Source organism: Poromitra crassiceps, assembly GCF_964638095.1.
Source record: "Poromitra crassiceps genome assembly, chromosome: 6".
Classification (NCBI taxonomy): domain Eukaryota; kingdom Metazoa; phylum Chordata; class Actinopteri; order Beryciformes; family Melamphaidae; genus Poromitra; species Poromitra crassiceps.
The window spans coordinates 50,150,799-50,165,106 of NC_139627.1; the positions used below are offsets into that span (position 1 = coordinate 50,150,799).

General features: G+C 44.5%; 1 protein-coding gene across 1 annotated transcript in view; it reads right to left on the minus strand.

The window, feature by feature from the left end:
- Nucleotides 1–3,914: 3,914 nt before the first annotated feature.
- The window catches only part of LOC310777964 (uncharacterized protein), a gene marked incomplete at its 3' end in the record, with an annotated part of 29,554 nt that continues 19,160 nt past the window's right edge, over nucleotides 3,915–14,308 (minus strand). Inside the window, exons 2-7 of the mRNA XM_083638296.1 lie at nucleotides 10,591–10,689; nucleotides 10,315–10,376; nucleotides 7,515–7,572; nucleotides 6,923–7,048; nucleotides 5,023–5,245; nucleotides 3,915–3,951 (exon numbers count right to left, since the gene is read on the minus strand). Coding sequence (XP_083494422.1) covers nucleotides 3,915–3,951; nucleotides 5,023–5,245; nucleotides 6,923–7,048; nucleotides 7,515–7,572; nucleotides 10,315–10,376; nucleotides 10,591–10,689 — 605 coding nt within the window. The remainder of the gene's footprint in view (nucleotides 3,952–5,022; nucleotides 5,246–6,922; nucleotides 7,049–7,514; nucleotides 7,573–10,314; nucleotides 10,377–10,590; nucleotides 10,690–14,308) is intronic.

A 14,308-nucleotide genomic window follows, 5' to 3' on the forward strand; every position in this document is an offset into this window, starting at 1 on the left:
ACATGACGTGTAGCTGTCAGCTGTGACTGTCGCATTGACTGCTGCTGTAGCTGTTAGCCGTTATGCTGTTATGCTAGTCGGGCAGTGTAGCAAAGTGTTGACATCAGCGGGGCACCTGATCTTGTGTGTGCCATGTGCTGTTGGACGTGCATTTGTTTTACATCGGACCTAAAGGAGGAAGCTGGCTGCCGAAGCATGGCTGGGGAAACCGTCATTACATGAGTGAAGTGTTAAGCCGTAGTTAATCATTTGGTTGCACCTGTGTTTACCCTGCCTTTTATTTAGACACCAAATGTGGTGGCTGTGAAAAAGTCCCGTTCCATTTCCAATGATGCTATTCACATTCAGATTTCAATGCAATGATTCAAGTTCAACAAGACAAATACAAAAGATGTGACTCAAATTCAGTTCATTAATACATCAACTCGACTCAAGTCAAACTTTATTTATAAAGCACATTAAAAACAACTGAAGTTGACCAAAGCGCTGTACAGGTCAATAAAAGGTAAACACAATAAATGCAATGCAGCACATAAAACATACCATAAATATACAACAAAATACAAGAGATTATAAAAGTTTGGGGATGTCCAGCTCAACCTGAGTTGAAAGCCAGGGAGAAAAAGTGAGTCTTCAAAGAAGACTTAAAGATCTCTAGGGTCTGAGCAGATCTAATGTGCCAGGGCCGGATATTCCAGAGCCTGGGGGGGGCAGCCGCCCCAAAGGCTCGCTGGCCTCTGGTCTTCAGCCTGGTCTTTGGGACAACCAGCAGCAGCTGATTGGCTGATCTCAGTGCTCATCAGTGTTGGGGGTAACTCATTACAAAAGTAACATATTACATGTAATATATTACTTTTAGCAGTAACTCAGTAATATAACTGATTGCTTATAGGATCTCAGTAATATTATACCAGTTACTTTGTCAAGTAACTCAAGTTACAAATTGCGTTACATTTTATTAAATCAAAGCACATAAATGATACAATCATTTCCTAATCAAACTGTGTTTTTTATGCAAATAACCACTATAGATGATAATAACAAAGGAAAATAATAACATTTACAATTTTGGATTGTTTACACTGACTTCAAGACGGTTGAAATTATTTTGCAGGATTGTTCCGGGGCGGCGATGTCATTCTACTGCTGCTGTTGTTGTTTTGGTAAAAGTAATGCAAAAGTAGCGTAATAAGTAATGAGTTACTCTACACATAAAGTAATATTGTAAAGTAACTTATTACTTTTAAATGAAAGTAACTAGTAATATGTAGTATGTAAGGAAGTTTGTGTGCTTGCCTTGTGTGAAGTGTGAAGTTGCTGGATCTTAGGTAAGGGCTCACGGGCAGTGATCGATTAGAACCACAGAGATGTCTTTCAGGCTAATTTATTTGGAATATCAGGCAGAAGCAGTATACAGAGTGGCATACAGGTTGCAGAAAGGGAACAGGACATATCAATACAGAACAACACCTTTATAACCCCCCCACATTCGAGGTATGACATCGTTGGTGATGTCACAACGTCCGGGGAGGTATGACCTCACAGGGGAAACTCTGACATCACCGATGACCTCACGAGGTGAACTCTGACATCATCATCGATGATGTCACGGCGGTGACATCATCATTGCGTCGTTGGCGCCTTGGTTCATGGGCGTCAATTGTCCCAAGAGCAGGCCTGATGGTGGGCTACATAGTATATTACATTTTGAAAGTAACTTGCCCAACACTGGTGCTCATGCAGGGGTATGAAAGTGCAGGAGTTCAGCTAGATACTGAGGTGCCTGCAGCCCATTTAGAGCTTTCAAAACAAACAGAATGTTCAAATCAGTTGTAAAAGGCACTGGGAGCCAGTGGAGCGAGACAAGACTGGAGTGATGTGCTCACTCTTTCTCTTACCAATGAGTCAAGTCAAGTTTATTTGTATAGCCGTAATTCACAAGCATGTCTCAGAGGACTTCACAGAGGATATGTCTAGCAGATTCTAGCTGACACAACAGTAGCAATTACAGTAGTAATAATAATACATTGAACAATCATATAATAGAGAAATATAGAAAATATAGAAATATAGCATAGAATGGATTACCCTCTTTCGGGGAGACATAGCCCTTTACCTTTGCTAGGAGCCTTAATTGGAAAAAGCTAGTTTTTATAACAGAGCGAACCTGCTTATCAAATTTAAACAAGGTTTTTGACAGAGGAACGGATGTTTGGAGTGAAGGGGCCCAGAAAACCAGCAGGATAATCTGAGGGGTCACGCCCAAATATAATGATCTCAGTCTTATTTTCATTGAGATTTAAAAAGTTCATGTCCATCCAGGATTTCACATCCTTTAAGCAGTCAAGCAGTGGCTGTACAGAGTCCTTGCTCTTAGATTTTAGGGGCAGATAAAGATGTATCGTCCTCAAAACAATGAAAATAATTATTATGTTGGAGAAAAATTTACCCCAATGGCAGCAAATAGAGCAGGAAGAGGATAGGGCCTAAAACTGAACCTCTAGAACACACATGGGCAAAATACGGCCCGAGGGCCGCATGCGGCCCGCGATGGAGTTGCATTTTTTTTTTTTTTTCTTTACAGTGCACCTGAACGCAACATGCAAGATACCCACTGAATAAGTGTCCAAATGTTCATGTCATTCTGGCCAATACTCCACTTCTGTTATAGCATTTCAGTCTGGAATATGGAATATCTTTCAATAATCTTTATGACTAAAAGGCTACATCAAAGTAGAAATTTAAATAATTAACTCATTGCTTTGATCATCCCGGGCCACTTACTGATATAGTTATGCTTGAATGAAGCCACTCATATTCTGGTTTATATCAAGAAAAACATTTTGGCTAGTGGAAATTCTAATTGGCTGGTAACTTTAAAATCTAGCAGCCATATTGGCAGGTGGTCAAAAAAGTTAATTTCAAGCCCTGAGCGCAGGTGGTGACATAGGAGTAAGTGAGAAAAGGATCAAATATTGGTGGTTAAGACTGAATAATGACATCACAACTGTTAATTTAAAATGAGTTATTCCTCTAAACCTGGCTTCAAATGCCCCAATTTTTTCGCGCTGGCGCCGTCGGCCCTCAGCAAAACCTGGTAGCGAGGACATTTTTTGTGGCCCTCTCTATCATCAAAGTTGCCCATCCATGGGTTACGGCATTACAATATTTGTTCGGCCCCCGGCAACAATCTGGGTTTCTCATGTGGCCCCCCATGAAAAATAGTTGCCCACCCCTGGTCTAGAAGGACCGAGAAGCTCTGATCAGTCAGGTAGGACTGAAACCATCAAAGTGCAGGTACCTGTGATGCTGACACACTGCTCTAGATGTGATAATAGGATCCTGTGATCCACAGTGTCAAAGGCAGCTGTCAAGTCAAGCAGCACCAGAACAGCAGAGGTACCTGTGTCAACAGCTGACATCAGATTGGGCAGTGGTGGCCCAACGGTTAGAGAAGCGAGCTTGTGACCGGAAGGTCGTCGGTTCAATCCCCGGGACCGGCAGGATAAATCTGGGTGGGGGAAAGTGGAAAGGCAGCGCTTGCCCCTCCCTCATTACCACCACTGAGGTGCCCTTGAGCAAGGCCCTTAAACCCAACTGCTCTGTGGCCAGCAGATCAGACTGTGTGTGTGTGTGTGTGTGTGTGTGCTCTCAGTGAGACTCCCCATGTATAAATAAAGGTTAGAAAAGATAATTAAAAGCTCTCAAAAGGGCAGTTTCAGTGCTGTGGCTGGTTTAAAGCCAGACTGGAACTGTTCATAAAGGCCATGGACAACCAGGAAGGATTGTAACTGAATAAAAACAACTTTCGCTAAAACCTCGACAGAAACAGCAGTTTAGAAATCATCCTAAAATGTGTCAGAACAGAAGGTCCAGATGTGTCTTTTTGATAAGAGGCTGCACTACAGCATGTTTCAAAGCAGCTGGAACACACCCTGAGCTAAGGCAGCTCTTTATCAACAGAAGAACAATAGACCCACAGGAGCACAAACGTCTTTGAAAAGAGCAGAAGGAATGTTGTCAGAGGGACAGTTCCATCAAGTTGAGCTGTTCAAATGCAAAAAGAAAGAATTCAAATTACATTTCTAGTGACGCATATTTCTGCTCATACAGTCAGTCTCTCACTCTCTCTCTCTCTCTGTCTGTCTCTATCTCTCTGTCTGTCTCTCTGTCTCTCTCTCTCTGTCTCTCTCTCTCTCTCTGTCTCTCTCTGTCTCTCTCTCTCTCTCTCTGTCTCTCTCTCTGTCTCTCTCTCTCTGTCTCTCTCTCTCTCTCTGTCTCTCTCTGTCTCTCTCTCTCTCTCTCTCTATCTGTCTCTCTCTCTCTCTCTCAGCAGCCATCACAATTTTCACTCATCTTTCAAAAAACAACAATATTTTTGTTCTAAATGTAAACAGTGAATATATCAAAGAAAGAACAGAGGGTCTGTTTTTATAGCCAGCCACACACGCGCGCGCGCACACACACACACACACACACACACACACACACACACACACACACACAGACACACACACACACACACACACACACACACACACACACACACACACACACACACACACACACACACACACACACACAGACACACACACCAGACAGACAGACAGACACACACACACACACACACACACACACACACACACACACACACACACACACACACACACACACACACACACACACACACACACAGACCAGACAGAGACACACACACAACACACACACCAGACAGACAGACACACACACACACACACCAGACACACACACACTCACACACACACACACACACACACACACACACACACACACACACACACACACACACACACACACACACACACACACACACACACACACACACACACACACACACACACACACACACACACACACACACACACAGTTGTATTGGAGGATAAGGGAGAGCTGAGATGCATTTTCAAAGTGAACATTTACAAAGTGTAGATTAAGAAGCCGCTGAAGGTGGAGAGGTTGTCTGAATCATCGTAGATCGTGTACCCTGAGTAGAGTTTCATGTAGACTGTGTCTCCAGGCTGCAGCAGCAGGACCAGAGCGTTGGAGAAGTAGGTCCGTTGGTCGTTGCTGTCAGTGGGGCTCTCTTGGTTAAACATCAGCAGCTCGTTGTTCTTGTAGAGATACACTCCTGTATATTTATCAGTGGCCTGGTTGTAGGCAGTGAATCTGAAGTAGTACACTCCTCTCACCGGTGCTGTGAAGACGCCTGCAGCACAAACAAAAGAAAATTCTCCATGAAGTCAACTCCATTCCTGTTCCTTCCAGGAGAACAGTGTGTCTTCAAAGCTATATTCCACTGAGTTTCAACATGGCTTTCAACATGGCTCTGTTGTCTGTCTGTTGTGTGTGTGTGTGTGTGTGTGTGTGTGTGTGTGTGTGTGTGTGTGTGTCTGTCTCTCTCTCTGTTGTGTGTGTGTGTGTGTGTGTGTGTGTGTGTGTGTGTGTGTGTGTGTGTGTGTGTGTGTGTGTGTGTGTGTGTGTGTGTGTGTGTGTGTGTGTGTGTGCGCGCGCATGTGTGGCTGGCTATGAAAACAGACCCTCTGTTCTTTCTTTGATATATTCACTGTTTACATTTAGAACAAAAATATTGTTGTTTTTTGAAAGATGAGTGAAAATTGTGATGGCTGCTGAGAGAGAGAGAGACAGAGAGAGAGACAGAGAGAGAGAGAGAGAGAGAGAGAGACAGAGAGAGAGAGACAGAGAGAGAGAGAGAGAGAGAGAGAGAGAGAGAGACAGAGAGAGAGAGAGAGAGAGAGACAGAGAGAGACAGAGAGAGAGACAGAGAGAGACAGAGAGAGACAGAGAGAGAGACAGAGAGAGACAGAGAGAGAGAGAGAGACAGAGAGAGAGAGAGAGAGAGACAGAGAGAGACAGAGAGAGAGACAGAGAGAGACAGAGAGAGACAGAGAGAGACAGAGAGAGACAGAGAGAGACAGAGAGAGAGACAGAGAGAGACAGAGAGAGAGAGAGAGACAGAGAGAGACAGAGAGAGAGACAGAGAGAGACAGACAGAGAGACAGAGAGAGACAGAGAGAGAGAGACAGAGAGAGACAGAGTCTGTCTGTCTGTCTGTCTCTGTCGCATGCGTGCGTCTGTGTCTGTTGTGTGTGTCTGTCTCTGTCTGTCGCATGTGTGCGTGCGTCTGTGTCTGTCTGTCTGTTGTGTGTGTCTGTCTGTCTGTCTGTTGTGTGTGTCTGTCTGTTGTATGTGTCTGTCTGTCTGTCTGTCTGTCTGTCTGTCTGTTGTGTGTGTCTGTCTGTTGTGTGTGTCTGTCTGTTGTGTGTGTGTCTGTCTGTCTGTCTGTCTGTCTGTTGTGTGTGTCTGTCTGTCTGTCTGGTGTGTATGTGTGTGTATCTGTACCTTGCTCTTAGATTTTAGGGGCAGATAAATCTGTACATCGTCCTCAAAACAATGAAAATAAATATTATGTTTCAGAAAAATGGACCCCAATGGCAGCAAATAGAGCAGGAAGAGGATAGGGCCTAAAACTGAACCTCTAGAAGGACAGAGAAGCTCTGATCAGTCAGGTAGGACTGAAACCATCAAAGTGCAGGTACCTGTGATGCTGACACACTGCTCTAGATGTGATAATAGGATCCTGTGATCCACAGTGTCAAAGGCAGCTGTCAAGTCAAGCAGCACCAGAACAGCAGAGGTACCTGTGTCAACAGCTGACATCAGATTGGGCAGTGGTGGCCCAACGGTTAGAGAAGCGAGCTTGTGACCGGAAGGTTGTCGGTTCAACCACCACTGAGGTGCCCTTGAGCAAGGCCCTTAAAGCCAACTGCTCTGTGGCCAGCAGATCAGACTGTGTCTGTGTGTGTGTGTGTGTGTGTGTGTGTGTGTGTGTGTGTGTGTGTGTGTGTGTGTGTTGGGTCACTACCTGTACTGGAGCTGTAGTGTCCAGAGTTGGTGAAGACGTTACTGTAGGTCAGCGTTGTGTCTTGGCTGTTGGGTCCCCGTCCACTACCCAGAGAGGCAGAGAACGCCACCTGCTGACTGGTTCTGTCTGTGTGTGTGTGTGTGTGTGTGTGTGTGTGTGTGCGTGTGTGTGTGTGTGTGTGTGTGTGTGTGTGTGTGTGTGTGCGTGCGTGCGTGCGTGCGTGCGTGCGTGCGTGCGTGCGTGCGTGCGTGCGTGCGTGCGTGCGTGTGTGTGTTGGGGGGGGTGGCAGGAAAGCACACAATTAGAAGTGAAACAGTCGTCTGAGTTGTGTGTGGACAGAATCATGTGTATTTGAAATCCTGGTGAATTTGAGATAAAATTAAAGCCTTTTTGAAAGGAAATATTCACTCTAATTACGAGTTGTGTAACCAGCCACGTACACGCACGCACGCACGCACGCACGCACGCACACACACACACACACACACACACACACACACACACACACACACACACACACACACACACACACACACACACACACACACACACACACACACACACACACACACACACACACAGCCTCTCTTACCTAGTGTGTGGCTGATTGCTGCCAGTTGTCCGTTCAGGCTGTTGTTGACACTGTTCACCTGAGACATTAACAACACAGGTCTTAATGGGTTAATGGACCTTGTTACATTTTAAATCACTTCTGTTACAGAGTCAAATAAATCCAAAGTTTCCACAAGTTTTCTATGAACTGTGCACCAGAAACTGTTTCATCTATTGGCCTTCACTAATGGCTCATTTCCACCACATATAACAGCACAGTACAGCTCTACTCGACCTGGTCTTACTCCGCTCTACTTGATATAGACTCTGCTTCCATAGCAAGTTTACTCGCCTCCGCCCACACCTGGTCGTCATAGTGACCGCATATATGAGTCAATTGTGTTGTTTGTAATAGGGATGGCACGATACCACTTTTTCCATATCCGATCCGATACTGATATCACAACCTTGAGTATCTGCCGATACCGACATCAATCCGATCCGATCTTTTTCTCTCGCTTATACAAGTAAGCTGTTAATAATACATTTACCGATGCACTTTGCTTAACCCAGCCATCTAAACAGCATGTTCAATCTGTGGAACAATATTTATTCCCTAAATGAAACGCTATATAGCCCAGAACATAGACTCAGTCATAAATGCACTAAAGCTGCTTCTTTTTAAGCCTTCTCTCTCTCTCAAACACAGACACACACGCACGCACACACGCACGCGCCCACACACACACACACACACACACACACACACACACACACACACACACACACACACACACACACACACACACACACACACACACACACACACACACACACACACACACACACACACACACACACACACTGTCCCTGGTCTCACCTACTTGTGTGAAACACGGGGAGGGGAATTTACGCATCAAGGGTAAACAGGGACACACGTGCTAATCTAGTTTTATTTGGTGTTTTGGTGTGTGTTCATTAGGGTTTATTTTGAATAGGGCTGTGCAATAACATCGATACGGCAATATATCGCAATATTTTTTTCCGCAATACTGTATCGATATTTCAGAACAATCGTCGTGATATATCGCCATATCGATTTTTTGCACAGCCATCTGTTCAGGGACACAATAAGAATACTTTTTATTTCAGTGCATTCAGTAACACACTCAACACTCTGTAGTTTTGACTCAATTCGTGCACTAAGTTAGCAATATAAAGTGATGTACATATTATTAATGAATGAATGAAGGAAGTATTTATTTGTCCGTTAGGAAAATTGGTTTGTACATCATGGTTGTTGGCAAAAAGGACATCAAAAACATCAGACAAGACAACAGCAGAAGACAAGACAACAATTATTATTGGCAACATCAACACATCACAAGATTGGGCTAGGGGAGGGGTTGGGTGGGTGGTGCTGGGGGGGGGTATTGGGTGGTGCTGGGGGGGGGTATCAGAGTCCGTTTATTAGTCCAGTGGATGTGGGGATGAATGTTCTGTTTGTCCTTGTTGTTCTATGGAGTGGGGTTCTGAACCTGCATTCTGAGGGGAGTGGTTTATATTGGCTGTTGAATGGGTGAGTGATGTCTGTTATAATCCGGTTTGCTACCTGGGTGGTACACAGCGAGTTGTATTTTCAGCTCTATTTTTTAATTTTCAGTAAATTATGTAGAGTCTTGCAATATATCGCAATATGTATTATATCGCAATGTATCGTGATACAATCATATCGTGACCCATGTATCGTGATACGTATTGTATCGTGAGGTCCTTGCCAATACCCAGCCCTAATTTTGAATAGCATCAATCTGCCGCTTCGTTATGCAGAAAGTGCGTAGATTTGATGTCACTTCTAGATGGGAATGGTAACGTATTGATCGTGATATTCTGGTGTGTTTATGCTGCGGAATTGACCGCGGCTGGCAGTGTGTTTTGTGGCTCTCACCGTTGCTGCTGTCGGGTTGTGTGTGATACAGCGACTTTGTATCAGGCAGTCTGCAGTGTTGGAGTTTCCAACGCTTAAAAACGCTCGACTGCTTCTCTTCCTTGATAAACACAGCTGACATGACAACACAGTGCAGCAGGTCTCACATGCTGCGGTGCTGCATTCACATCTCTCTTCACCGCGACGCTGCATTGCTCAAAGTGACAACGTGATAGTTAGACTATGGATCGGATCGGATTCTACTTATTTTCCCCCTCAAATATCCGATCAAGTGATTTTGGCCGGATCGGCACCGATACCGATACTGAGTATCGGACTATCCCTAGTTTGTAGTCTGAGCTGCATGTTATAAGCCATTATTTTTCGTTCGGCTGTTTAGTCCGGACCGTGGTCCGAGGGAGGTTTCACACCTGTCAGTGTGAAGGGCTGTGTGAAGTGTCTGTGTGACCTTTATTGTGAAGGACTGTGTGAAGTGTCTGTTGGACTTTTATTGTGAAGGACTGTGTGAAGTGTGTTTTGGATTTTTATTCAGAATAATACAATGATTACCATGGTGCAAAACCATGTTCTGATTGGTCGAATTGCACGAAATTCGGCACTGCACTACGTCGGGTCCCCAGCAGCACTGGGGTATATTCTAGCAGTATATTTTATGCTAGGCCAGACTATACCCGAGTATAGGTTGGCGGGGGCCGTTAATCTGGCCTGCTACACCTTATAGATGGCCGCTGAAATTGCACTAACAGAACTAAAGTGAAATCCACTAAACTAAACTTCAGTGAACTTTACTGATCTGAATGAAACCAAACAAAACAAAGTGAGACTGAACTAAATTGAAACTGCCTGGCCAATATGAGATCTGCTCAGTGAAACATCAAAGTGTCAATCAGACCTTGTTCTGCAGGCTCTTTGTCTCCTGACCGGCGGCAGAAAGTGAGGACTCCAGCATGGAAACTGGGACAGAGACAAACAAATTGCAAAAGTTCAGTTTAAGTTAAATTGCATAAACTGGTATAAATATGAATTTTAACAGTATATTGCTACAACAAATATGAATGTATTAATTTGAGTCCTGTTTCCATCTTGTGAATGATTGGTACTAAATAGTGATGCTTCTTCATGCTATCAGTGATTCAACAACAGATGTATGAAAACATTTCAGTAATACCTTTATAGAGAAGGAGAATAATCACTCCGGCCAGCAAGATGAGGAAAGCAATATTCACGTATAAGCACCACTGCCTTTTTGGCCGCTTCAACTTTCCATCTGAAACACAAATAAAAAACTACAATAGAAAACAGTAGAATATGAGCCGTGTCCTGCAGGAGAATGGCCTCTAGAGGCAGCATCTCAATAGAAAACAGTAGAATATGAGCTGCGTCCTGCAGGAGAATGGCCTCTAGAGGCAGCATCTCAATAGAAAACAGTAGAATATGAGCCATGTCCTGCAGGAGAATGGCCTCTAGAGGCAGCATCTCAATAGAAAACAGTAGAATATGAGCCGTGTCCTGCAGGAGAATGGCCTCTAGAGGCAGCATCTCAATAGAAAACAGTAGAATATGAGCCGTGTCCTGCAGGAGAATGGCCTCTAGAGGCAGCATCTCAATAGAAAACAGTAGAATATGAGTTGTGTCCTGCAGGAGAATGGCCTCTAGAGGCAGCATCTCAATAGAATACAGTAGAATATGAGCCGTGTCCTGCAGGAGAATGGCCTCTAGAGGCAGCATCTCAATAGAAAACAGTAGAATATGAGCCGTGTCCTGCAGGAGAATGGCCTCTAGAGGCAGCATCTCAATAGAAAACAGTAGAATATGAGCCGTGTCCTGCAGGAGAATGGCCTCTAGAGGCAGCATCTCAATAGAAAACAGTAGAATATGAGCCGTGTCCTGCAGGAGAATGGCCTCTAGAGGCAGCATCTCAATAGAAAACAGTAGAATATGAGCCATGTCCTGCAGGAGAATGGCCTCTAGAGGCAGCATCTCAATAGAAAACAGTAGAATATGAGCCGTGTCCTGCAGGAGAATGGCCTCTAGAGGCAGCATCTCAATAGAAAACAGTAGAATATGAGCCGTGTCCTGCAGGAGAATGGCCTCTAGAGGCAGCATCTCAATAGAAAACAGTAGAATATGAGTTGTGTCCTGCAGGAGAATGGCCTCTAGAGGCAGCATCTCAATAGAATACAGTAGAATATGAGCCGTGTCCTGCAGGAGAATGGCCTCTAGAGGCAGCATCTCAATAGAAAACAGTAGAATATGAGCCGTGTCCTGCAGGAGAATGGCCTCTAGAGGCAGCATCTCAATAGAAAACAGTAGAATATGAGCCGTGTCCTGCAGGAGAATGGCCTCTAGAGGCAGCATCTCAATAGAAAACAGTAGAATATGAGCCGTGTCCTGCAGGAGAATGGCCTCTAGAGGCAGCATCTCAATAGAAAACAGTAGAATATGAGCCGTGTCCTGCAGGAGAATGGCCTCTAGAGGCAGCATCTAAATAGAAAACAGTAGTATATGAGCCGTGTCCTGCAGGAGAATGGCCTCTAGAGGCAGCATCTCGATAAAAAACAGTAGAATATGAGCCGTGTCCTGCAGGAGAATGGCCTCTAGAGGCAGCATCTCAATAGAAAACAGTAGAATATGAGCTGCGTCCTGCAGGAGAATGGCCTCTAGAGGCAGCATCTCAATAGAAAACAGTAGAATATGAGCCGTGTCCTGCAGGAGAATGGCCTCTAGAGGCAGCATCTCAATAGAAAACAGTAGAATATGAGCCGTGTCCTGCAGGAGAATGGCCTCTAGAGGCAGCATCTTAATAGAAAACAGTAGAATATGAGTCGTGTCCTGCAGGAGAATGGCCTCTAGAGGCAGCATCTCAATAGAAAACAGTAGAATATGAGCCGTGTCCTGCAGGAGAATGGCCTCTAGAGGCAGCATCTCAATAGAAAACAGTAGAATATGAGCCGTGTCCTGCAGGAGAATGGCCTCTAGAGGCAGCATCTTAATAGAAAACAGTAGAATATGAGCCGTGTCCTGCAGGAGAATGGCCTCTAGAGATCTCAATAGAAAACAGTAGAATATGTGCCGTGTCCTGCAGGAGACTTATGAAATGTATAGGGGTGTCACGATACACTCAGTTCACGATACGATACGATACGATACACGATATTGGATTCACGATAACGATACGATACGATATTTTAACAATATACTTTTGCGATTTGTAAGTTGATTTGTATGCTAATTTGAGTAATTTCAGAATTTTCATCCTGTCTGGAACGTCCCTCGTCTGTTCAAACAAAGCAATGAAAAGGAGAGCGAGCATGCAATCAGATGCAGATCAGTGCCACCATGTTCAGCTTCTTTTTCTCGCGATATGAGATTTCATCTCAACGATACATATTGTCACGTTTTGATATCGCGATATATCGTTGGACGATATATTGTGACATCCCTAATGAAAAGCATTCGATTTTGATTGTAAAACGCATGAAAAAAAAAATCCACATCATCCTTTAATTTCTGTTATACCATGGTCTGGATGAATACTCTTCTCTGATTCGCCGGCAGGTGTGCGTTAAAATTGTTTAATGCACACGATTACGATTCAAAATACAATGCTACAGCATGCGCTGGGACGCGTCATCAGTGATGTTAACTGGGGTCGTAAGGTGTTTCGGGTCTATCGAACATCATACACCCTCGACCAGTAGACCCAGCCGAGGCCAATTAAGACCCCGACCCTCGTCCCGGAAGCAGCCGCTCACGGATCAGCCTTCCTACTCTGTCTGCAACGTTGCCCGCGGAAGGGTTGATCATGCCCAATCCGCTGCAATAGAGCTAGTGCTACACCACAGCCTTGAAAGACCCTTCGGTGCATGGAGGGCTAAGGCCCTGTGGGTGAATCCAGGCCGCGCTCATCCTTCGTCTCACCAGACCCTCCCAAAAGGCAATCCTACTATGCCGCACCATAGACAAAGAGGAAGCCTCAAGCAGGCCTGTGCGCTGCACGTCAGGCGAGCACCTCGCTCTAGCCTGAAGGACCCCAGGCCGCACCGATCTTTACACAGCTTTTCAGGAGGCTAATCCGTAGCGTTTGTGGATTTCTCCCTCACGAGAGAGCCAGGCTGGGGTGCTAAACCCATCCCGTACCAGGTGCCGTCTCTCCGACCGTCAACTGTCTCTCCAGCTTGTCACGTAGTCCACTCAAGTTTAATCATGTTCTAAATGTATCTGCTACCCAACCTGCACAGCTGTTTAATTAAACAGGCAGCACAGCCCAACAGTCAGTAGGCTACTGTCGAAATAGGCCGCAGATGAAGCACTATGTGCGGCCTAAATGTTACGGCTTAGCTCATGAGTCACCGAGGCCGCGGAGCCAATCTGTCTGTTGCGCCATAGGCTTCAGCAGAATGGACATTGCAGCCAAAAAGCAGAAGTATGGAACTCACAAATATAAGGTCTTAGCCATGTGAAATGATTGGTTATAATTAACAAACTAAGCAATGCATAAGGATTTATAATTGACATGAATAATAATCTCTATCTGTCATAAATCATATCATATCATGTATCATCTAAATCATACGTTTAATCTTTGAGAATGAAATGTATCAGGGTAATCAAGAAATGTGTTGATGGAATATGTATTACAAGTGATTCAATGAAGAGTGGATGATTAAGGCAAAGTATTCTGAAGTATTGGGTTAAAGGTCAAGCCGTGTTACCTAGTAATGGAATATAGGTCACGAGGGATTAAATGATTGAGAGATGTATTGAATGATTGTGACGACAGTCGATCAGTACATGTTACAATCAATGAGCCATTATTACAATCAGTGGTGATAATGATTATTATTAATGATAAGCTGATTGAGCCAGTATTAATTGTCAATTAT